This window comes from Polypterus senegalus, chromosome 11 (genome assembly GCF_016835505.1).
Source record: "Polypterus senegalus isolate Bchr_013 chromosome 11, ASM1683550v1, whole genome shotgun sequence".
Taxonomy (NCBI): Eukaryota; Metazoa; Chordata; class Cladistia; order Polypteriformes; family Polypteridae; genus Polypterus; species Polypterus senegalus.
Genome location: NC_053164.1, coordinates 35,137,345 through 35,163,775, shown reverse-complemented (window position 1 = coordinate 35,163,775; position 26,431 = coordinate 35,137,345). Strand labels below are relative to the sequence as shown.

The following is a 26,431-nucleotide window of genomic DNA, read 5'->3' as shown; positions in this document are numbered from 1 at the left end:
TCGGACTATCCACACTGGGTGACAATCCAATGCAGGGCACATTCACATGTGATCAGATCAGGGCAGTTGATAGTAACCAAACAACCTAACCTGGGCACTTATTTTGGATATGGAAGGTATGAGGAGAATGTGTAGATTAACAACGACTCTGAACAAACGACAAGTCAAATGCTGGTGCTGGGAGGTAAAACAAATAAACAGAGACACTGAATCCACTGAGCCACTAAAGAACCCTGCTAGATACCCAGTATGTCAAACAAAATTAGGCATCCACCCCCAAATCAGTCTGGATAAGAAGATGCAGCATGGGACCTCCTGCAGGCTGGACCCAAATACCTGCTTGCCATCACCTTCAGCGGCACATGACCAATAGTTTCATAAACACCAAAAGTTCACTTTGATGGTGCAAAATGTCCTCAGGTAAACTTAAGCAATTGCATGGATAAGTGACCACATGACTCTCTGTTCAAAGTAATTAAGGGCTGTAAGGTCACAGTGGGTCTTCAGCAAAGACAATCCCTGACTTCTTTACTGATTTTCAGAGAAATACTGTGTGCTTGTTTTGTTTTATCCACAGGATGTTTGCAGAGAGGTCTGAACAAAAACGAGAGAAACTCATGACAATTCTGCACTACTTCAGGACAGTCCTGGGTAAGGGCCAACTGGTGTTATTACTGACTGGGGGTCTTTCTGTGGCATTGGAGTTTAACGGGAGGAAGCAATGGGTGAAGTTTCTGATTTTATTTTTTGTACTGAAAGAGCATAACAACAGTGTTCTGGTGTTACTAGGAGTGATGTGAGGGGCATATTACTAATGTAGCACCTCGCTGTCTGAGGTTTACTGGGAATGATGTAATGGGTATGAATTACTGAAAGGGTGTGCTAGATACAGTTTTACTGGGAGTGACAAGCTGAAGGTGTGTTACTGGTATAGTGCCTTGAGTCCATGTTTTACTGGGAGTGACCAGTGGTTCATGTATATTTCTTATAGTGCCTTAGTGTCTACATTTTACGGCACACACACACAGAAGTGCAGATTATCGTGGCCAAATTGGATGGAAAAATGACCACTCCAAATGGAAGTAGAGCAAATGAACTTGGAGGTTAATGACTGGAGAAGAAAGCAAAAGAATTGTCATTTTTTTATAAGCAGGATGCAGTGGCAGATGGTCCAAAAAAAAGGCCAATGAACAAAATCAAAAGGTCAAGTCAAAGTCGTGAGCAGGAAAAAAGCAAATCTGTTTAAGATATCCAACTGAAACAGTTCTTCATGGAGGTGTGGGAAAGTCTTTCTTCCAGCCAATGTGGGAGACTGCTAGACAGTTACAGAAAACACTGACTTGAATTTACTTGAGGGCTATATCAGCAATTTGAGCCTAGGGTGGACTTGCTCTTTCCGCAGACGGAGTTGGCATATCTCCTAATTTTCTTGGAATAAATTACAGCAAAATTTAATTTTTTTTTTTTTTAGTTATAGCATCTTTATCTGAAGGTACTGTTGAAATGATGATCAAATCTTGATATGCCCACATATTCCAAAAAAGAAAAAAATCTATTTGTGTGGTGTACTTATTTTTTTTCCCCATGACTGTGATACAGAATCTTGGCTTCTGCTAGCTTGACGTGACATCATGAGGATGAGATGTCTGTCACATGCTTGGTACCACTGCTGGAAACCAAACAAGCAAAATGACGGCACAAGTGAAACAAAACAAAGTGGCAGTGGAATCATCAAAGTAACAATAACATAACAAATGTACACAGTAGCGGCACGGTGGCGCAGTGGTAGCGCTGCTGCCTCGCAGTTAGGAGACCCGGGTTTGCTTCCCGGGTCCTCCCTGCGTGGAGTTGGAATGTTCTCCCCGTGTCTGCGTGGGTTTCCTCCGGGCGCTCCGGTTTCCTCCCACAGTCCAAAGACATGCAGCTTAGGTGGATTGGCGATTCTAAATTGGCCCTAGTGTGTGCTTGGTGTGTGGGTGTGTTTGTGTGTGTCCTGTGGTGGGTTGGCACCCTGCCCAGGATTGGTTCCTGCCTTGTGCCCTGTGTTGGCTGGGATTGGCTCCAGCAGACCCCCGTGACCCTGTATTTGGATTCAGCGGGTTAGAAAATGGATGGATGGATGTACACAGTAACAAACTGTCTTAAGTATTGCCAGGTCGTGAACTTCAAATTAAGGCTTAAACTCCAGGCATAGACCATAAAACCTCAACAAGGTTCATCATCAAAACGAGATTCAACCAAATTCTACAAACATGCAAAAAGTTTTGGAATTATCTTTAAAACTCAAATCAAATTAACCATTCATTGCTTTGTGGGGCTACATAACTTTTTTGTAGAGTGTAGAGCTCATTATTATCCTGCCATTAATATTCTTTGATTTTGGAAATTCTATGTTTGTAATTTTAAACTGTTGAGCACAATATTCTGCGGCTATGCAGGTGGTGCAGTGGTAGTGGAGATGTTGGGTAAACGTCCCGGGTCCTCCCTACGGGAATTCGCACAGCGTTGTGAGTAAAGTGCTATGTAAATGTGAAGAATTCTTATTATACTTGACAGGTTCTCAATTTCAAATTTGAAATGTCATATTTTTTCGCCAAATCAGCAAAACATATAGCGCTAGGAGTCCTCTACCTCTCAAACGTGATCTAAATGCAAAGTATGCAAACTGCCACCTTTTTTCTTACATACAGTAAATGGCACTGCTAATCGCACACACGGTGATGAACCCTCAGTGTGCAGTAGACACTTGTTATGGGTTTGTGCACGGATAGCATTGACAGTTTGGTTTTTATTCTGCTGAATGCACTTTGTGATGTGCCTGAGTTGTTATATATGACCAAAATATTTATTTTTCTATTTTAAAAGTGGAAACAAGTATTGCTAGTACCTCCGATTCTGTTCAGTAATTTCTTTTTAATTGTTTTTATGCACTTTTTGATGTGCCGGTGTCAGCTGTGACCACATTTAAAAACGGAAACAATGGAAACCATTACTTGTTTTACAGTACATTCATTCGCGTTGGTTCAGAATTTCTTATTACCTGATGCTTACCAGACACTGAGAATGTCTGGCAAAGATACATTTCTTTGTTTGAAAAGCCAACTGAATTTGTAATTGAATAGTCCTTGGCCTATAGTAAACTTGGTGTCATATGGGCTGACCAGATATTGAATATTGCTGGAAGCAGCCTGACCGTGAGACTCCATTACAGTAGAGCATTGTTTAATGTAATTGGGGAAAGTGCATCTGCCTGAGAGAGCACGTTGGTGGCTGGGTGATGTCCAGTGTATGAACTGTTCTGTGTGAAAATGGCTAATCCAAGTCCAAACCTTCTAGTACTGGCATGATAACTTTTCCAACTTGGCACCAGTGCTTTACTGGAGCAGCTACCCATCATGTGCTTTCATACTGGTGGGGTGGTCTAATGGGACAGTAAAGCTGCCTCTTCTGTCCTTAGTAGTGATGTGTAAAACCTGCGGAGTTTTCGGCGAAATCACAGAAATGTTCTGAAACTTTACTGAAATTCTACAAAATGCATTGCAGTCAATGGTGAAGGAGGAACTGAGTTTTGAGTGGCTTATAATGAGGTATCCCATAGGGCTAGGGAAGTATCTGTCCCCTATCCTGGACTGATTTTTGTGGCCAAAAATGTGATCAGTGCCTTCATTACCACTCGCCATTCACAAATATGAAAGATAAATATTGGAATGTTCAATTGGGCCCTGCTGCAGTTGCATGTGTATGTAAAATCAAAGCACCAAATAAAATCTTAAATGACAGTACTGTACCATTACGATGTTACTGTAAACACAACCAGACAGTAGGTATGTGAAAACATAAAATATAACAATCTATAGCAAGCTCACATTTGAATGGTGACACACTGTTCTGTGCTGCTGCCCTTGTGCAAAAAACATTACAGTCTAAATAATCTTTACATTCTCTGTACTGTATGCTTACACAGTATTTGGATATCATCAGACAATTATAAGTTGCCTTTATAAGATAGTTAGATCCATAAATATTTGGACAGAGACAACTTTTTTCTAATTTTGGTTCTGTACATTACCACAATAAATTTTAAATGAAAACTCAGATGCAGTTGAAGTGCAGACTTTCAGTTTTAATTCAGTGGGTTGAACAAAACGATTGCATAAAAATGTGAGGCAACTAAAGCATTTTTTTAACACAATTCCTTCATTTCAGGACTCAAAAGTAATTGGACAAACTAAATAACTGGAAATAAAATGTTCATTTCTAATACTTGGTTGAAAACCCTTTACTTGCAATGACAGCCTGAAGTCTTGAACTCAAGGACATCACCAGATGCTGGGTTTCCTCCTTTTTAATGCTCTGCCAGGCCTTTACTGCAGCGGCTTTACTTTCAGTTGCTGTTTGTTTGTGGGCCTTTCTGTCCGAAGTTTAGTCTTCAACAAGTGAAATGCCTGCTCAGTTGGGTTAAGATCAGGTGACTGACTTGGCCATTCAAGAATTTTCCACTTCTTTGCTTTAATAAACTCCTGGGTTGCTTTGGCTGTATGTTTTGGGTCATTGTCCATCTTTATCATGAAACGCCGCCCAATTAATTTGACGTCATTTAGCTGGATTTGAGCAGACAGTATGTCTCTGAACACCTCAGAATTCATTCGGCTGCTTCTGTCCTGTGTCACATCATCAATAAACACTAGTGTCCCAGTGCCACTGGCAGCCATGCACGCCCAAGCCATCACACTGCCTGACTCCACCGTGTTTTACAGATGATGTGGTATGCTTTGGATAATGAGCTGTTCCACGCCTTCTCCATACTTTTTTCTTGCCATCATTCTGGTAGAGGTTGATCTTGGTTTCATCTGTCCAAAGAATGTTTTTCCAGAACTGTGCTGGCTTTTTAGATGTTCTTTAGCAAAGTCCAATCTAGCCTTTCTATTCTTGAGGCTTATGAGTGGCTTGCACCTTGCAGTGCACCCTCTGTATTTACTTTCCTGCAGTCTTCTCTTTATGGTAGACTTGGATATCGATACGTCTACCCCCTGGAGAGTGTTGTTCACTTGGTTGGCTGTTGTGAAGGGTTTCTCTTCACCATGGAAATGATTCTGTGATCATCCACCACTGTTGTGTTCCGTGGACGTCCAGGTCTTTTTGCGTTGCTGAGTTCACCAGTGCTTGCTTTCTTTCTCAGGATGTACCAAACTGTAGATTTTGCCACTTGTAATATTGTAGCAATTTCTCGGATGGGTTTTTTCTGTTTTCGCAGCTTAAGGATGGCTTCTTTCACCTGCATGGAGAGCTCCTTTGACCGCATGTTGTCTGTTCACAGCAAAATCTTCCACATGCAAGCACCACACCTCAAATCAACTCCAGGCCTTTTATCTGCTTAATTGATATGACATAATGACGGACTTGAACACACCTGCCCATGAAATAGCCTTTGAGTCAATTGTCTAATTACGTTTGAGCTCCTGAAACGAAGGGATTGTGTTCAAACAATGCTTTAGTTGCCTGACATTTTTATACAATCGTTTTGTTCAACCCACTGAATTAAAGCTGAAAGTCTGCACTTCAACTGCATCTGAGTTGTTTCATTTATAATTCATTGTGGTAATGTACAGAACCAAAATTAGAAGAAAGTTATCTCTGTCCAAATATTTACGGACCTAACTGTATGTCAGTATTGAAATAGCATAAGCCACCATTGTATGCACCGTGTTTAATTTGCACATCAATACCATTGGATACTCATTCAGTTGCACCCTATCAGCAAAGCTCTGAAGTCTGCTCCAGTTATCGATGTTCTCCCCATGATCTGTAATCATACAAACCTGCTGCTTACCTGCAAACCCCAGGCAGCAAATGCGACTCTCAGTTCTTCAGCGGTGTCGTCTCTGCTTTTGAAGAAAGTATACAGTTTGCAAGCATCTGCTTTTCAGCATAAATAACTCCTAATGAACCATTCTGCTCAGCCATAAATCATCTGTGGTTGTATAAAACATGACTAATCTCAGATCCATTTCAATGTCTGTCCCTTATTTGGCATAAAATAAAGGCAATGCGACTTCAGAAAAATAACTGCAGGAAGGGATGAACTACCATCTTACACTGGGTGTTGGATCATTTTTAGAGCTTTCTTTGTGAAGTTTTAATTGGAGTCTTGTCTTCTGATAAATAAAACCCAATGACTGCAGTTATTCTGCAACTGGATACTGACCTGCATTATAGCATCAATGGGAAATGGTTATCTGTGTAACGGACCTAACGTTACTGGGACTCGGTGTTGCAAGCTTTGCTTTTGTGCGCATAATGGACTGCGTGCTTTGAATTTTAGATGGCTGCTGAAACTGAGTTCTGTACTACAACAGTTTGATCAGCATCATCACCACTTTAATACAAAATAATGGCACATTACTGCCGACTATCTTAATTTTGGTACTAACACATCTACAAAGTATCTGGTGATTTTTAGGTTCAACATCAGTTGGTCTTCTCACTTTTTTTTTGAAGGCTTCCGCAAACCAACAGAAAGTTTAAAAGATGTTGTTTGGGATCAGACTCCTAAAAATGTCTTCAGCACTGTACTTTGCACAGTATTATGGTGCGAGTACCCCTGATTCTCCAGTAAGAAATGCATCTGTGATTGGTTAACATTCATTTTTCTGTTTAGAGCAGCTAACTATGACAGAGTGAGAGTATAAAATGGGATGCAGTAATTGCCATTTTACACGATTAGTGTATCACATCATCTGTGATTGTAATTATGATTAATATACTGTATGATTAACTGTGCAGCCACAACCAATGGCCATTGGTGAAGTAAACAATCCCCAGGGTCCTCATATGACTTGTGATTGTCTGTGTAGCCCACTGGTATCCAAACATTCCCTTTTGGTGCAAGTCAATAAACTGGGCATGTCTGACCTTGACTTTAGAGCTTTACTAGGATAGTGACTGTTCTGTGCTTTGTTCCTGTTTATTTGTCACTTGTGTGGTGGGCAATGCATAGGGGTTACCATGTGAATTTTACTAATTTTACTTTGTGTGTGTGTGTGTGTGTGTGTGTGTGTGTGTGTAAGAAATGTTACTTGCCGCACTTTAGTCCGCTTTTTACTGGTAGGCTCCCGCTTCCTGGAGTGGACATCTTAGGGCTGGGATACACTTGACGCTTTGCTTGTGTAGCAGCCGCGTCCAATTACATACCTACTTTTTGTAAATCTGGAGGATTCCACCAGGTGACAGTGTGAGATGCTGTTGCAAAGGTGTAAAAAAAAGATGGCAACTCATACACAGGAGATGGTATGTGAGACCTTTAAATGTATCCCGTCATTACAGTGAGGAATATGTGACGCTTGTTTTGCATATTCACGAAATGGATGAAGAAAAGCACCATGAAAACGTTCATATGTCAGCACTTAAGTTAGATGACCATTCATCAAACATTAAAGTACGCACATTGATCCCGTTGGAGTTGTAATACGGCTTGCAACCACAATGCATTATCTGACATTTTCCCACTTTGCACAGACGTATCTGTCTTGAATTTGCTTCCATTACTATTTTGTCTTGCACCTTCCCACATCTGATTTGCTGGCAGCTGTTCTGACAGGCATGTTTGTCAATATGGAGATGTTGATAGTAAACGATGCTGACGTCTTGTACCAAAACCTGAACACACACCCAAATTTTTGCTGGTACTACAACATATCGTGTTTAATTTCTGATGACATGCTCAGAGGATGCGTCAAGAGAATTCTCGGAACACGTGGCAGCCACGTAACCATTCTAGGTGTCAAGTATATTCCAGCCTTTAGTGTTTTTGTGTATTCTCAATTTTTGATTTTCATTTCCTCACAGACAAAATGCCCAAAGGCCTGGTAACATTTGAGAGAAGACATCTTAAGGACAAAATCGACTGGAGAAGGTAATGAAGATTATTCATTTCTTCTTTAGTCCTTTAGTGACAACCTCCCAGTGTTCACTTGGAATCTTGCCCTATTTTAGTGCTAAGCTGGGAGTGACGGACCTCCATGTTTCAGCTGAAGGAACCATAGAGAAGGATGGGGCAGGCATGCTGCAGGTAAGCGCCACATAGGAAGCTGGGGTGCCATAGCAGAGGACAGTGCAGACTGGAGCTCACAGGTTTATTAACACACCGATGCACTTTGTCACCCCCCGGCAGGTGGACTTTGCCTGTGCCATGGTTGGAGGTGGTGTATTGGGATCAGGCCTTGTTCAGGAAGAGATCCGATTTCTTATCAACCCGGAGCTCATTGTATCCCGCCTATTCACGGAGAAGCTGCAAGACTGCGACTGCTTGCGTGTCACCGGTAAGCCCCTCATGATGCTCTTTCTGCACATCTCCTTTGATGGATAGTGAGACTATAGTGACTGTCACAGGAGCTGTTATCATGATCACTAAGGGGATGTCACCTCCAAACCTCTAAGCTTCTAATTTTCCGTTTCAGGTACCCATCAATTCAGTAAATATGAAGGCTACAGCAACTCCTTCAAATGGAAGGGCACTCGTCCCCTGCCGGAAAATGCCAAAAGGTAAAACCTAATGAAATGTTTGTTAAAAAGTGATGAGGGTTTTGGACATTTTGGGGCAGGTAAAAAAGGGGGCTAAACCTTGGGTACAGTCTGACATACGCATTAATATGAAAGGTATCGATCAGGGGGCGAAAATGGGCACAAAAACCCCTTAATGGAAATGAAGTAGTCCTGTGGGTGGTATGCTATTGGGCAGCCTCTTCATCTTTAGGCTGCTCCTGTTAGGGGTCGCCACAGCGGATCATCTTCTTCCATATCTTCATGTCCTCTCCATCTCACTGTGTTACACCCACCACCTGCATGTCTTCTCTTGCCACATCCATAAACTTTTTCTTAGGCCTTCCTCTTTTCCTCTTACCTACCAACTCCATCCTTGGCATCCTTTTCCCAATATACTGTATCTAGCATCTCTCCTCTACACATGCACAAACCAACACAATCTAGCTTCTCTAATGTACTCATTTCTAATCCTGTCCGTCCTTGTCACACCCAATGCAAACTCTGCCACCTCCAGCTCTGTCTCCTGCTTTCTGGTCAGTGCCACCATCTCCAACCCATATAACATAGCTGGTCTCACTACCATCCTGTAGACCTTCCCTTTCACTCTTGCTGATATCCGTCTGTCACAAATCATCCCTGACACTCTTCTCCACCCATTCCACCTTACCTGCACTCTCTTGTTCACCCGTCTTCCACAATCCCCATTACTTTGTACTGTTGAGGCTGTCCCAGGTATTTAAACTCCTGCATCCTCTCATTCACACACATGTATTCTGTCTTAGTCCTACTGACCTTCATTCCTCTCCAGGATCTCCTCAACCTGCTCCCTACTCTCGCTACAGTTCACAATGTCATCAGCGAACATCATAGTCCACAGGGACTCCTGCCTAATCATGTATGCCAACCTGTCCATCAAATAAGAAAATAAGCAAATAAGAAAGGGCTCAACGCCGATCCCTGATGTAATCCCACCTCCACCTTGAATGCATGCGTCACTCCTACAGCAGATCTCACCACAGTGACACTTCCCTTGTACATATCCTGGAACACTTCTCTGCCTCTCCTGACTTACTCATACAATACCACAACTCCTCTCTAGACAATCTGTCATATGCTTTCTCCAGGTCCTACATCGTCAATGTCCAGATCAGAAGGTCTTGATCTTCTTCTGATGTTTCGCTTTTGTTGCCTCCTCTCTCTGGTCCCTCAGACAAGCCATATTTATGTTAAAAATTGGGGCTTTGGGACCTTTGTCATTGCACACATTTGATTGGTTGGCTGGCCTTAGGATGAATGACTCTGTTCAAAGTCTTGATTTTTTTACGCATCTCAGTAGTGTTTTCCTCTCCCAAGTTACAAACAAACCAAACCGGATTCTAAGTCTGTGGCATACATACTTGTGTTCCATTGCCTCTACTATTGAGTTATAAATCAACTGATACAGATGCTTTAAAGTTTTAAATTACCGGTGCAATACTGGAAGAATGTGCAAGATAGGATGATTTGAATATGAATTGCCACTAAATTCCTGTAAATACAATTAGTCCAGGTTTGTTTAAACAAAGTTAAAACTTAATAAATAAATAATCTGTAATTTAAAACATGGACAAAGTGAAAGGCCCACTTTCCCATTACAGTACCTCTACTTCTTAAGGTGCTCCTTTACTGGCTCAAATTCCTTTGGTTCATGGCTGGCTGTGAAATGGAGAGGAGAGGACCCTGAGCAATTTATTGTTGGGGACACCAGCTCACTGCTGGGGATCATTAAGTCATACTGGCCTAGTTTAGAAGTGCCAGTTAACTTAACCGGCAGGTCTTTATAACTCACATAGGCAGTCCCCAGGCTGGGATTTGACCCTTTGAACGTGAGGGCTGTGAAATGGAAATTCTGACAGAAGGACAAAAACACGTGTGTTTTGCCATCAAAGCATTTTTATTTTATTCATCCAGGGACAAATGGATGAGGCTGTACACAGAAATTGTACTCATAGATGCCATCAAATTTAAAGAACGCCAGCAGCAGTTCCGTATGGATTTTATTAACCGTGAGCTCAATAAGGTGGGTACTCTTCTGTCATATTTCAGATGCATTTTTCCCCCCTAACCTTCTAGGCCGGCTCCCCCTGCCTTATGCCAGTTTTCCAGGATGAATTTCAAGTCGCATGACACCTAACTGGACAACGCATGGACTATTGTCAGCATCAGTATTTTATATAGCCTCTTTCTCTAGTGGCATTTTAAAATGGAACATTACAATGCACTTATATTGACAATTTATAAATAAATCTCTACCAGGCAATTCATTGTGACAAGGGCACAGGATGAAAGGCCAATGTCTCGATATTTACTGGCCAGCGTGGCCTCCAGCAAAGTCAGGGAATCATCCAACCTAAAACACACTCCGGGCAGTAGGGGAAAGAGCCTTTTCAGGTGGCTCTCGGTGCAAGGCAGGAAGGAACCTCCACTGCTGGTTAACTGTGTTTGACTTCAAGTTTTGATGCTGGGATTTGATTGGGCAAACAGGGTTTAACCTGAAAGTCACCGTGCCCCTCTGTATCAACACTGATTTAATTGTGCAAGCCAAACGCTTGGTGGTGCTCCGTTATAGCTGTGGTGGTGGTAGTGGTATTGGTGCAGGGTACAGTGAAATTCTTGCTTGCATTTCTGACCAATAGCTAACAGGGGCCATGATGAATAATAGAAAGGTCACCATATAATAGATAATGAAAGGTGCTACATTCTCGATATACTAAAGGAAATTCCAACAGCTGTTCACTCGAGGCATTTCTGACATGACTGGTTTTAGCTCATATTTGCTATGGCACATTATCAAATCTTGCAGAATGAAACAGTCTAGCAGACTTCTTTTCCAATGCATTGTTAGCCAGTACACAACATTTGGTGTCTAACATTCTTGTGAGGTTGAGCATGAAGGTGCCCTGCAATCAGCTGGAGTCCAGTCCGGAGTTAACTGCTGCCACCTTTCACTCCATTCAACGGGGTAGAGAAAATAGATGGCCGGCACAAAAATCCAGTTCAGTGCAATTAAGCCTGTTTGGGTCAGGCCAGTACTTGGATTTGAGATCAACCAGGAAAAGCTTGGTTTGTTGCTGGAAGAGGGTTTGGTGAGGCCATCATGGGACACTTATCTTGTGGCCTGTGTGTGGAATCCAGTGCAGTGGAGGGGATGGTCAAAACCCCCTGGCGTCTTTTGCTTGCAAACAGTTAAGATCTTTTGTGATGTCCTGGCTACATTGCCCAGCACAGCCTGGTAATTCTGGCCCCTAATCATTGCTCATCTCGAATTGGCGAACTGTCTGTCTCATTCCTTCACCTCCCAATAGCTAACGTGCGGTGGGCTTACTGGAACAAGAATCCAGCTGGATGCTATACGTTGGTGATGATTAAAGTGGCTCCCCCCGTCTACGTAAAGAGGTTGGAGGAGGTTACAAAAGCACAATGTACATTTAATTAATAATTAATAATGATAACAATAATGTTGGATGGATGGAAGACAAGAAACAAAACGGAGTAGGATGCCAGCCCATCACAGGGCACCTTTGCTCATATACGATCAGTTCAGATTTGCCAGTTATGCTAATGTACACCTCTTTGGCATGGAGGACCAAAACCAGTGAAAACTCCCATAGGCAGTTTCCAGGCCAAGATCTGAATCTTCAGCTGTGGCCATTATAAAGTGGACTGTCTGGCTTTGGCTCCGATATCCCCAAATTCCAAGGCGTCTCCTCCTCTATCTTTAGATTAATTTGACTTGCTCTCTCTGAACCAGTTATGGCAGCTGATGCCCACCTGCTACTATGTTACTGTTGGGAGGTGATCTAGAAAAATCCAATTTTACCCAAAAAGAAGCTATGAATTGTCAGATTTATTCAGTAGTAAAAAAAATAAAGAATGAGAGGAGGGGAGCTGTACCCAGTTCATCATCAAACGCGTGCTTAATAAAGGAATATGCTATCTTGCTTTCACTAGGATGGCACCACGGAGCTGCTAGCGTTGCTCTTGTAGACCCTGAATCATTTTTACCAATTGCACTTTTCACATGGAGAATTGTAGCTGGCACCCCTTCCAGTGTTGGTGCCTGCCTTTTGCTCGATGCTAACCCCCTAACTGAAGAATCTTGCATTGAAAGTAATAAATGAATACATGAAGGCATCTTTGATGAAGGGTCAGGTGTCGAACATTTTGCCTTAGTGCTTCTTGTGGATCTGGACCAAGTGCAGTAATGACGATGTAAAGCAATTACATATTGGAACTTGATCAGCTTTTAAAAATCTTCAAAAAATTCTGAAGACAACTGTTTTTTCCCAAAGGCTTACTGTGGATTTTGTGAAAATTACATCCCAGAAGATTACTGCACTGCCATTGCTACGGGAAACTGGGGCTGTGGGGCCTTCAATGGAGATCCACGACTGAAAGGTAAGAGAAGCTCAGACCAAGTAAGTGAAGTAAGAAATGGAGCATCTACTAGCAGGAACTTCTTTTTTAGTTCTCTGGAGTAGTAGCGGCACCAGGATCTCTTATTAGTATGGGCTTAATGTTATTTCTATTGCTATTATACATTTAAAAAAAAAAAAAACAAATTGAGTAAGTTGTCATCCTTTTTTTTCCCCCGCTTACAAATTGTGAAGATAAATTGATTGCCTAGCTTGATGATACATACAACATACCAGCCCACAGCAAGACACAAAAGGCCAAATAGTGACCCATTATAGAATTTTGACCAGTGTCATTATATGATAACGGCTAACCGTCTGATTTGCAATTTGTTGCAACTTGTGTGTGCATCTCTGATGTCTGAATTTCTTTTCTCTGAATCCTTCTGCATTTTGTGGCTGGGTGGTTGTAGATTTTTCCAGCACACTCGCTAGTTGTGTTGGTAGCAAGCCCATCGCTAAAGTTAACGCAGTTAGTGGTGGGGTTTCCATTCGCCATTGGTGTATCACCAAAATTTTGAGTGCCAACATCAGACTGTGCCATGTTTTTTTCACTGCTGTTTGAGGCCTTTCTCTATTAAAATCTAAAATGAGACATAATTCTCATTACCCTCAAGAAAGACAGCCCAGCAGTAGTGATAGGCAATTCATTCATTTTGAACGACTCTTTTTAGTGCGTCATGCGAATCAATTCAGTGACACTCAACAGCAGTGTTCAAGTAACTTCAGTACGTCACTAACTGAGAGCCTCCTGTTAACGTCACGTTTTGAGGGACTGTGATTGACAACATTTTAAGTCTTATTTTCTAAACCTTCTTATACAGACGTATGATGGCTAAGTTAATTTTTCTAGTGCTAAAATTCACGCTGGTGACTTTGCTGTACATGTTTATAATCAAACAATATTTTGATCAAGGGAGATGTGTATTAAAATGCATTAATGCAGAAAGAGGAGCGGAGGTTAGGCGCACCACATGACAAACTACCTCAGGATCCCAGATTCGGACCCAAGTGCAGCACCACACCAGTTCAGATGGAGTGGAACAGTGCGAGGATTTTTATGGTGGCTGGAGTGTCACCAACCCCCAGGTTTTTCCTTGCAGGCTTGAGGGCCTACATGCAGGGCTGGATGCAGATTAACGTCATATCCAGCACGGAGCAATTGCAGGTTAAGGGCCTTGTTCAAGGGCCCAGCGGAGTAGAGTCGCTTTTGGTGCTTACAGGATTTGAACTGGCAACCTTCCGAATGCCAGTGCATATCCCTAGCCCCACGGCCACCACCCCATTAATGCAGAATAATTCAAAATCTAAGCTACAGTGTGGGCCAATACTGGCACTGCCAGACCTCTGGAACTCACATCTTTAGAGCAAAAAAAAAAAACCCATCATATTGGTTTTGGGTAAAGGAGGAGGTGCAAAAGGTGTGGGATATTAACTGAATTAAAGGACCCTGGAATAAGTGCAGGGCTGGTGGTGCAGTGTTGGCAGGGTTCAAATCCTAGATATTTATTAACATTTCTTATTACAGAGCTTATATTAGAACACAATAGATGAGGACAGGCCATTCAGCCCAACAAAGCTCGCCCGTCCTATCCAAGTCAAGTTGCTGCTCACTCTGACCACATGCATTTCCTCCGGGTGCACCATTTCTCTCCCCACTGTCCCAAGACATGCAGGTGTGTTGGACTGCGAATGCTAAATTGACACTGATTACTTGTGTTCACCCAGTAATAGACTGGTGACCTATCCAGGGCTTAATCCTGCTTTGTGCCTGATGCTGCCTGGGATACGCTCCAGGATCCTTGCAACCTTTCCCCAGATAAGGGGGTTTGAAAGATGGATTCACGCAATCCCAGCATTTTGCTATGAAGTGCCACCGACTCCCCGATCATCTCACATTTACTCTATTTTTTTTTTTTTGTGCTGTGTCATCAGTGATGTCACACGGTGTTCCAGATACCTGAGCATCACCCTGACCCACGCCTGGTTGAAAGACGTCCACTTCCCCATATATGCTCCTTTGAATTCAAAAGATGTGAGGCCTCTGCAGCCTGTTTTGGTGGGTGCACACAGTGCATTGCCTGCCATTCCTTGAGAAGCGCTAATGGGCCATTTTCCCAACATTCTTAATTATTAAAACAGTGACATCACTGATGACGCACTAGAGAAATTCTGGAGAAAAGCAAATGCGCTGACTCATGGACTGCAAGATGCAACCTACTAGTTAAGCCTGCAGAGTGCATAATGCATGCTGATTCTAGTGTTGTATATTGCAAAGATGTCAGCTACTTCTATAGAATTATCCAGGACAGGGAACATACCATACATATACTGTGACATTAAATAAGGAAAAGTAGACAATGAAATAAAATTGTATGAAGAATCTGATCACTTACAATTAAATGCACATTTCAGACCAAGAAGTATTAGAGTAAATAAGGAAAAGTAGACAATGAAATAAAATTGTATGAAGAATCTGATCACTTACAATTAAATGCGCATTTCAGACCAAGAAGTATTAGAGGTGTTATGTTGGAAAAACTATTGACTCTTCAAGAGTGGGTGGCTGGGGTGTGCCATTAACTGGCATTAGCAGCCAAGATGACATTCAAGAGAGGCCAACATGGCTACATGATCAAGATAAGAGTACGATGGCTGGCCTGCTGCTCTTCTTAGCTGTAGACTCGCCCTTGCACTAATACAGGTGCCCGTGTTGTGTTATGGATTCAGCACCTGGTCTTGGTGCCAGTGATAGCGGATCTCATGTAGAGGTTATGGGCATCTGCAGAGGAGGTACTCTTTAGCATTCCTCTTCCACTGCAAAGCAGGCATGCTGGTGGCTCAGCCCAAAGAGAAGAGGCTGGATGAGTTAGGGGGATACAGCGTAGAAGGGCTGGATCAGGACCTTAATATGCCAGGTGACAGTATGCCAGAGCTCACATCATGTCACCTTCTGATCCACAACGTCCCCACTCTCACCCATGCACCTTGATGCTTTCGCAGATGCAATTCAACCAGGGTGAAGCCATCTGTTACAATACAGAATCTTAAAATATTACTTTTTTGACATCAATTTTATATAATGTTTTTTATATTAAAGTTAAAACGTAATTCAACTGATCTCAATAAATAGACAGATATTGTCCAGTGCTGCCAGGATAGGCTCTGGGCTCTCTCCCCAATACTTTCAACATATAGGATATTTTAAAAAATGGCCAGATGCCCTGAAAGCCAAGACTGTGGCACACTCTACTTGTCTTAGTGGTGTATGATTTGCATTGTCTGTGTTTTGGTGGGGTGGGCTTAGACCAAGTGTGCGCTCCCAAGGCCATTTCCATTTAGCACTCATTTAAAATGATGCTTTTATGATTTTGTCTCTTGTAATTTTTTTGTCCACAGCACTCATTCAGATTATGGCTGCGTCAAAAGCTAAAAGGCAGCTGGCATATTTCACCTTTGGGGACCAACAACTAGCCAAAGATATCCGAGACATGCACAATTTCTTATCTAAGCAAAACATCTCTGTTGGTATGTAGAATTCAGTAACTTGGAAATTGTACTGCAAACATTTGCTTTACAGTAAGCTAAAAACATGAAAAATTAATGTTATTAATACAATTTTGTTATTGCTTCATTTTTCTAGGTGTGCTATATAACCTCTTAGGTGACTACTGTATAAAAGAAAAATTACGTAATACATCTGAACTCTATCAATTCATTTATACATGTGTTTACAACCCTCACTCCACATAAAATTTCAAAACGTGTATTTCTGTCATGAAATATGAGGTGAACTTCCAAAACTGCAGCCTCTGTGCCCAAGCCTGCTGTGGGGAAAGACAAAAAGAACCAAACTGGGAGGAAAGTGAAGCACTTGTTAAGAGGAAGAAATGCTACCCTGGACTCAGACTGGGCCCACTTGAACCGTCGGGAGACCCCGTCCCAGGTGACTGTGCAAGCTGGCGAGAGTCCCCTGTTGCACTGTGCCCTTTCAGCCCATATTTAGATAAATACTTCTTTTATCCCCTTATGAAGCACTCACTGGTTGATCTTGTTTTGATTTAGAAAGCTCCAGTAATACATTCGAGAAGAACAGGTCTTTATTGATTGCAGCAAAATTATACATTGGAAAACTTAATCATGAATATGAAAATAAATAAACTGCTTACTTTCTTCTTATGGAGATAAAATGTGCAGATTGTATTTTTCCATCCATGTATTATTTTAGCGCTTAACCCTTCTTGCAATATACGTGGAAGGAGGGGTGGCATTTGAGGTACTATTATCAAGTAGGAGTAAGCCGCCATTATTACTATTTTTATGCCACTGGTTGTAAAATTGAGGGAGGCTGTGGTGTGTGGAAGGAAGGAGAAAAACGTGCCATTAATAAAAGATCCATAAAATGCCATCTCATTACATTGCAAGAGTACATTTTTAGTATGATATTTAGTTTTGAAATAGAAAATCTGTTTATTCACAAATGTACAAACCACAGATACATTATTTTGTGTTTTTATGAATTGTGCGGGAGAGAAAAAAATATAGTGCATTGTAGGAAGCAGACATAGTGATTATTATCGCATTATGTTAATTAAACTTGCCTGCACCAGGAGATGTGCAAAGTTGTTTGATCTTTTACATTTCAAACTTTAAAATATACATGGGTAGGGGGGCACAGAAATGAATACAATTAAATGAAGAGGCCATAGAAGTCAGTAGAGCATGCACACGTTGAAGTTTCTGACATTTGGGAAACACAAGCAGACAGAATAGAGCTGGGGATGCCCAGTCTACCAGCTGTTACCAGGCTGTACCAAGCGGTCACTAAGCAGGAAGAGCAAATGGGGAGAAGTGGCGTCTACCAATAGAAGACTCATTATGTTCAGCATTAAAAAATCTATTCAAAAAAGGGAAAAAAAATAAAAATATCCACCTGTAGCTCAATTATTTTAAAAATGAAAGTCTTAAAAAAGGGTATCTTTAAAGTTTCTGAATGTGACCATCGAGTAGAAATCGAAAACTGGAATTGTCACCTACAAGTAATTTTACTGAGTATTGGGATATGCTTCTCACGCAGGATGACAATAGTGCTGCCGTCAATGCCTAATCCATGAGAAAGCAGATTTGTTCTCGACACTACTGAGCACAACTATAAAGCAAAAGATAGAAAATAAGGCAGAAGACTGACTCTCCACAGGACTCCGATAAATAGCAGCTAAATCGGCAAAGAACTCGAGCACTCCCAGACTGGGACAGAGTGTGGAAGAGATTAAAAAGCCCAATACCCTCTTATAAAAGATAGTGCAGAATTAAGGGAATCTCTAGAGGGAAACCAAGCCCTCCTGAATTTAAAGCCCCAAGTCTAAAGTCCCTGTTTTCAGATTAAAGTAAAGATGGCCAAAAGCTTCTATTATCTTGTGTGCCATTCATTCATTCATTCTAAGGCTGGTTTACAGCTGCCACACTGGGCTGCATTGCTTGCGTCTTCCTCTAAAACACTTGATAGTAGGTAGGCAGGAGAGAGCCATCCAGTCAGACAGTTAAATGGTTTCTTTAGATTACATGGAAGTGAGGCGAAGCAGAGGCCTTTAAGAAAGTCCCTTGAAAGCATCCGTGTTTAAGGCTGCATCCAGGAAGCGCTTCACCTCTTGAAGATGGGTGTTCTTGTTTCCTGTGGCTGGAGCTGCAGCTGGGTCACGACCGGCATACCTGCGGACACACGTCGAGAAAATGCATTTTAACGTGAAAATTAAAAACAATGCTCAACTTAAGAAGGTCCATCGAGACAGTTATTACTTGAGCAGAACACACTTTGTAGGGGTGTCTAACTGCTGAACAATGAAGCAGAATTCAATTCGGTAATCCGAGGTGAAACTCAAATGACACCCCAAAGGGTGATGAAAGTCTTTCACATTTCAGGGGCAAAATGGAGTACGCCAAGCAGTGATCACACAAAGGCTATCGCATTATGGGATTTTCTGTCATAGGTTTCATTTATGTAATCTTAGCAAATCAGAGGCTGTCGGCTGCGATGTGCTCTGACATAATGAAATGGGTTTGATTTTGTCTTTAGTCATAGGGACAGGCTCTGTGTGTGCAGGACAGCCAATAACCAATGAATGCACATCTGGAAGAACAACGCATGTAATACAGCAATGAGGAAAAAGCAATGAAGGTGTGGACCTCACAAACAGAAGAGAACATCATCTACCGGACGTCTCCTGTTTTACATACCACGACAGAGTCCATAGATACATTTTCATACCAGATTCTCCCAGCGTTGGGGTGCAATGCCATTCCTGGCAGTCCAAGGCGTAGGGCTGGAAACTGCTTTCGACAGGACCCCAGAACTAGTCAAACAAATAGCGGCCATTATCGAGGGTCCCATCCACCTAAACAGAACATAGATGGCATAAAGGAAGATCTGGGGAGGGGATGCGTGTTCCCTTGGAGTGGCGCAAAACAAGTTCATTCAGTAGGAGTGCAGTCGCCTGTGAAATTGCCAGCAGCAAGAAATACAGTGACATCTGATTGAACAGTGAGAGGGGGAGCAGGAGTGGGAGGCAGGGGCCCCCACGTGAAATTCTAAGGTGCAGGGACAGGGTAACTGTATTCATTGGTACGCTAAGAAACACTGACTGTACTTGATGCTGAAACTGGAGAACTATTACAGTTCAGAAACCTAACAGTGAGAATGTGAGGCAGACACAGGCCATATGGCAAATGACGCTTGAACTGTAAAACTGCACTCTGCACCACTTTGACGCTATGCAATAAGCAATTGTTAAGTCCTCCAGCAGATGAGTTGTTCTCTGTCGAGTCAAAACTATAATCAGAATCTGACTCCAGGTCTTCATATTGTGTAACATTTGTTAGGACATCCTCGACTACAGATTATCTATTTTTTGAAGAAGACAGTTCCCCTGAACAAACTTCAGCTCTTAATTACACAACAACCATACAAACCCCATGAAGTGACCGCTGCAATCTGACATAAGCTTAGTGCTCAACTGAGTGTAACTACGCGTAATGGTAAGCTGTCATGCACCCAAGTTTACTGAAAGCCTTCTGTGCACAGCTGTGACATGTAGCATGGATGACCAACCATACATGTCTAGAAGAGTCTCAACCTCAGCTATCCAAAGTTAAGGAGCGTTTCACTGTATGTGGCATCTCTGAGAAATTACTGAGCTGTAACTCACTGCTCACTTTAGCACATACATGTGCAAATTGCATGTGATTTATTTCTAAGACAACAAACCTGAATCAGCAAAGAATACCATTATTGACTTCTGGGTGTATCGCATCATACACAAACAGCTTTGCAATATGGCTGCGTACTGCCAACAAGACAATGCAGGTTTATGCGAATTACCCACTAGACCACACTGTCCGCTACAAGGAGTGCAAAAGCTGACAAATAAATGCCTAAAACCTTACCATACAGGTCGAGCACGGTTAATAGTAGTGCGAATACGTGGCTTCACATAGTCATAATATCCCTGATTCTTGTGCTCCTCCTGACACCACACGAGTTCAGCATTGGGGTACTTGTCTACTTCTTGTTTCACCAAGTCAAAAGGGAATGGAGATAGCTAGAGAAGAACACAAAAGGATACAAAATATTTGTATAGATTACAGACATGTTCACAGTCCTATTCCTGGTAATACTTTATTTAAATTCAATTGTAGTTTGGAATAAGAATGAACTAAAGTTGAATATCCTTAAATTCAAGTAGAGTAACCAACTGCTGAGCTCTGGTTTGAGTGGCACAGGTCACATGTAAATAAGAACTGAATAGTTCACTCTCATTTGTCAATTTTCTATTGTTCTGTGTTATTATAAATACCTGCTCAATCCTTGAAATGGCAACCTTGTCTTCCTTTCCTTGAGCTTTCCTTTCTCGAGTCAGTTCATAGTACACTTTGCCTGCGCAGAAAACAATGCGCTGCACTCCTTCAGGGTTTTTAGTAACAGGTCCATCATCTGGAATCAAACGCTGGAAATGTGTACCTGAAATTTACAATACAAGATATCATATATACTATATCTATATAATATAAATAGCTTGCAAGCACTCTAATGCTACAGTAGTCATTTTCCCTCACATTTTTGGTTTCTTTTATTTGTTATCCCATGAGAAAAGCTCTGCAGAGTCACATGAATTTAAAAAGAATAATATTCAATTAAATAGTACCTGTACTTATCTGTGATTTTGGTACTATTTTTAATTCAGTACTAAATCATTGTTCCACTATTAAAAACAAACATGATAACATTACAGAAAACATTCCCACCTAGTATAATAAAAGTATGACACAAAGAATGAGCTTTCAGTCTTTTCTAATTTTCAAGAAATCTATGAAAAAAAAAAGTATATTTATTTGCCCAAACCAGTAACTGGCTATAGGTGGTAGTCTGTGATCTTTCTCCCTCAACCCAGACAAAAGGTCCAATGGACTCCAAGACATAAAACACATTTATTGAGCTTTGGTCAATAATTTGCCTACGCATTGCTTACCAGGTAGCATGTCATTGAAACTAGATTTGGCTTCTGGATGACGCAACAATGACTTAGGGGTAAAGATGATCAACTAGAAGAAAATACACCATCAGATTTGCATTATTATTATATTTACATAACATACATATACATACACACACATACACATACATATATATACTATATTGCTGAAAGTATTAGGATGCCTACCTTTACACACACATGAACTTTAATGACATCCCATTCTTAATACATAGTCTTTAATATATCTTCAACTCTTCTGGGAAGGTTTAGGAGTGTGTTTTTGGGAATTTTTGACCATTCTTTCAGGACAGCATTTGTGAGGTCAGGCACTGATCCTGGATGAAAAGGCCTGGCTCGCAGTCTCCAAGTTCCTCCACACCAAACTTGCTCATCCATTTTTTTGAAGACCTTGCTTTGTGCATTGCTGCACAGACATGTTGGAACAGAAAGGGGACATCCCCAAAATGTTCCCACAAAGCTGGGAGCATGAAATTGTTCAAAATGGCTTTGAATGCTGAAGCATTAAGAGTTCCTTTCACTGGAACTAAGGGTCTAAAGCCCAAACCCACACCATAATCCTCCATCCACCAAATTTTACACTTGGCACAATGTAGTCAGGCAAGTATCGTTCTCCTGTTAACCACCAAAACCAGACTCGTCCATTGAATTGCCAGACAGAGAAGCATGATTTGTCACTCCAGAGGACACGTCTCCACTGCTCTAGAGTCCAGTGGCGGTGTGCTTTACACAACTGCATCCGATGCTTTGCTTTACACTTGGTGAAGTAAGGCTTGGATGCAGATGCTCGACCATGGAAACCCACTACATGAAGCTCTCTACACACTGTTCTTGAGCTTTTGGAGGTCTGCAGCTACTGACTCTGCAGAAAGTTGGCGACTTCTACACACTGTGCGCCTCAGCATGCACTGTCCCCGCTCTGTGATTTCACGTGGCCTACCACTCCGTGGCTCAGTTGCTGTTGTTCCCAGTTGCTTCCACTTTGTTATAATACCACTAACAGTTGACTGTGGAATATTTAGTAGCGAGGAAATTTCACGAATTGACTTATTGCATAGGTGGCATCCTATCACGGTACCACGCTGGAATTCACTGACATCCCGAGAGTGACCCATTCTTTCACAAATATATATATATATATATATATATATATATATACACACTCACACATACTGGCGGAATCCCGTTGTAACGAAACTTACAGGACCATAAAATTATTTTGTTATAGCGGAAATTTCATTACAATGAATATAGTGAAAATACGAATAGTATTGTGACCAGGCACATCAGTGGTTGGCCATGTCTATCGGCAGCGGCACAATGATAGTTCTGTAGCTGCTCTGCTGCGTCTGGTAAACTGTAAACCAAGAGCAAAGTTATTAGTTCTCCTCTGCAGGATAAGGATTACATTGTCACGCAATGTTTAACATTTAACATAAAGCTTTGATCTGCTCTTCTTCAAACTCTACTGATCTGTCTTCTCCAGACCACTTTTACCACAGCCGTGATGCCAAGCTACTGCTGTTCTTCTAATTTGAAGATGGGAGCAAAAGCAGGATGATCACCAGTGCTGTGGCTCCTAACAGCTCCTATTCTGAATGAAGTCTTGAGAATGAACCAGCCTTCTCTATACAGTAATAAAAGTACCTGCATCTTCCTTGAAAACCTGGACATACCTTCCTGTTTCTCGTGCAACTCTGTGATCCAAGCTTGATAATAACTGTATAAAAAATAGCGCTTCTTAAACTGCAAAAAATATTTTATTTTGAAAACGAGACGTTAGATGTAATTTTTTTTAAAATAGAAAAACAGGTATAAGTACAGAAAGGAAGTGAGATTTTTAGATGTATTTTTTTTAATAGAATTACAGGTATGGACACTGAATAAAAATGAGACACTAGATGTAATTTTTAAAAATAGAAATACAGATATGAATACAGAAAATAACTTGTTAAATGATGATGAAGGTGCGAATCCAAAAATTATAAACTGATGCAATTTCTCCCTTTTTTTGTTAAACTCAAAGAAAACTTTGAGAAGCGCTATAAAACTCGAACAGTACAGTACCTGCACACAACTCAACAACCCATGCAGACGCTCGGTGAAGTACTGACTCAGAATTCAGGTATGTGTAGAACGTCACACCTACACACTTATTGAGAGTGCCTGAGACCAAAAATTTTGTAATAGACTGTCTCTCTCATTGAGACAACCTGTCGCAAGGTTCCCAAGACTCGGCACAGAAAGTTTAGGAGAGGCATCCAGTATTTTTTGCATTGCATTATCGTCATTGGTGGCCATTTTTGGTCGAAAAAAATGTTTGTTATACATTTACATTTCGTTAAAATGAGATTCATTCAACAGGATGTCCTATGACGTTTGTCTGGGCCCACAAAAAGTATTAATTATTCTGAGCATTTCATTACTTCAGTAATCATTACAACGGGATTTAACCTATACACATACGTACACACATCTACTTATTATCAAAAAAACATAACTAGCTATTTAAAGCAGATTTACATACCGGCTTCCTGAAAGGCAGGAGGATTTGTCTTCTCAAGACATGAAAGTAGTTTGCTGGAGTGGAACAGTTAACCACAATCCAATTACAGTCATATAGCTGGCGAACAGCAAAGTCATCAGTAATTTTCTATATAAAGAAAGAAATCTGTTTACAAACCAGTTAATATCTTAAGTCTAAATAATTTTAAAATAAAAAAATGTAACATACATTGTTTAATGGCCACTTTCTATGAATTCCACTGCATGGCTACTTAAAATACAGCATGTATTAACACAATCCCAGTTTTCCCAATTAGTTCTATTCAAATATTGTTATAGAATTTGCATGGCAACTAGGTTCTTAGTAAAAATGACAAAACAAGTAAAGGATGAAGATCAAACATGTACATTTCAAAAATGGCACTATAATTTTGAAACCCTTTACTTACAGGGAAAACATCAGAGTCATCGTTGCACATCTGCAGGAATCTCTCAGGCCGGCCAGACGAGTGTTCTGGTCCCTGTGCGTAAAATGGTAAATTAGCAACACATCCCAACAGCATGCAGTGGAAAAAATTAGTTCAGAAAATGACACTGGAATCCACAAAACAAAAATAACAAACACTCATAAAAATACAGATCTGAATCTCTGCAACAAAAAACTACTATATTTCCTATTTATGGGAATTTAACTTAGAGACAAGAAAGAGTTCCCAGCCTTCTGCAATTTATATACTTGCATGCGTTCTAAACAGAATTTATCAACTAATGTCAGACTACATTCAAACATTAAGTAGTGTTCTCATAGGTAGAAAAGAGGCAAGATTCCAATGAATTTTCAAATCATCCAATAATCACTGATGCAAGTGTTTGCTCAGGTCTCTTTCTAAGCAGCTTCCATTAACATATAAAACAAAAACAGTATCATTTATTAAACAGAATATTAACGTGAAGTTTAAAAATGAAAGCCCATTGACATTTCCCTTCATTTATTGACTACCTGTCAAAAGTTTTAGAACTCAGTTTTTTCAGTGTTAATGAAAATGCATGCAGTTTAATGTCTTTATTGTTTCATGAAATCAAGGCATAGAACAAATAAACAACTGCAAATAAAAAATAAGTCAATGGATCATTAGGCGTAAAGTAATCACTCCTCGATCGCGGGGGTTGCATTCCAGACCCCCCGCGATAGGTAAAATCAAAGTAGAAACCATATGTTTGTATGGTTATTTTTATATATTTTAAGCCCTTATAAACTCTCCCACACTGTTAACATTATTAGAGCCCTCTAGACATGAAATAACACCCTTTAGTCAAAAGTTTATACTGTGCTCCATGACAAGACAAAGATGGCAGTTCTTTCTCACAATTAAAAGAATGCAAACATATCTTCTCTTCAAAGGAGCGCCGTCAGGAGCAGAGAATGTCAGAGAGAGAGAGAGAGCGCTCGCTAAGAAAAGCAAACAATCAAAAAATCAATACGTGCTTTTAAGTATGCCGAAGCACCGCGATAAAGTGGCATTTTGTAGAGGAGCGTCCGTATCCTCTAGGAAAACAGCCTCTGTGCAAACAGCCCCTCTGCTCACACCCCCTCTGTCAGGCGCAGAGAATGTCACAGAGGGTGAGAGACAGAGAAAAGCAAACAATCAAGCACCGTGCGGGAAGCATATCTTATATCATTGAGGAGTTTTAGTTAATATGTAATACATGCTCTGATTGGGTAGCTTCTAAGCCATCTGCTAATAGCGTCCCTTGTATGAAATCAACTGGGCAAACAAACTGAGGAAGCATGTACCATAAATAAAAAGACCCATTGTCCGCAGAAATCTGCGAACCAGCAAAAAATCCGTGATATTTAGATATGCTTACATTTAAAATCCGCGATAGAGTGAAGCCGCGAAAGTCGAAGCGCGATATAGCGAGGGATTACTGTACAAAGTTTTATTCATATTTATGATTAATCAATGTAGCCACCTTTTGCTGATATAACAGCCAAACTGTGGTAACCCTTTCGATTTAAAATGGCTCTCACTCTGTGCAAGTCACCAACTCTGCCTGTGGGAAAAGAAGCCCAGACCATCACACTTCCTCCTCCATATTTGACAGCTGGTGTCACACACTGAGGAATTATCCTTTCACCAAGCTGACAGTGTACAAATACCCTGCGTGATGAAGTGTTCAAATTTTGAATCATCAATCACCACCCAGTCAGCAGTAGTCCAAGTTCAAGGCCCTATTTTGTCCTTTAAGGAATGGCTTTCTTACTGCTACTTGCCCTGTCAAACCTGCAGCACAAAGTCTCCTCTTCACAATAGAAACTGACACTTGCTTTTTTCGACCTTTTAAGCTGTGCTTGAAGCTGTTGTTCTGTGATCACACAAGCTG

At 41.1% G+C, this 26,431-nt stretch overlaps 2 protein-coding genes across 4 annotated transcripts in view; one reads left to right on the top strand and one right to left on the bottom strand.

Moving 5' to 3' along the window:
• The window catches only part of pargl (poly (ADP-ribose) glycohydrolase, like), a 35,788-nt gene extending 18,614 nt beyond the window's left edge, over positions 1–17,174 (top strand). The window contains exons 8-16 of the mRNA XM_039768351.1: positions 578–651; positions 7,846–7,912; positions 7,993–8,068; positions 8,171–8,318; positions 8,457–8,541; positions 10,492–10,600; positions 12,873–12,978; positions 16,395–16,523; positions 16,639–17,174. Coding sequence (XP_039624285.1) covers positions 578–651; positions 7,846–7,912; positions 7,993–8,068; positions 8,171–8,318; positions 8,457–8,541; positions 10,492–10,600; positions 12,873–12,978; positions 16,395–16,523; positions 16,639–16,748 — 904 coding nt within the window. The 3' untranslated portion in view covers positions 16,749–17,174. The remainder of the gene's footprint in view (positions 1–577; positions 652–7,845; positions 7,913–7,992; positions 8,069–8,170; positions 8,319–8,456; positions 8,542–10,491; positions 10,601–12,872; positions 12,979–16,394; positions 16,524–16,638) is intronic.
• ogdhb (oxoglutarate dehydrogenase b) overlaps positions 17,081–26,431 on the bottom strand; it is a 112,588-nt gene continuing 103,237 nt past the window's right edge. For all 3 annotated transcript variants that reach the window (XM_039768350.1, XM_039768348.1, XM_039768349.1), the window contains 6 exons: positions 24,496–24,567; positions 24,069–24,194; positions 21,518–21,590; positions 20,846–21,009; positions 20,436–20,590; positions 17,081–18,704 (listed from right to left, as the gene is read on the bottom strand). In XM_039768350.1, the coding sequence (XP_039624284.1) occupies positions 18,584–18,704; positions 20,436–20,590; positions 20,846–21,009; positions 21,518–21,590; positions 24,069–24,194; positions 24,496–24,567 (711 nt within the window). In that variant the 3' untranslated portion in view covers positions 17,081–18,583. The remainder of the gene's footprint in view (positions 18,705–20,435; positions 20,591–20,845; positions 21,010–21,517; positions 21,591–24,068; positions 24,195–24,495; positions 24,568–26,431) is intronic.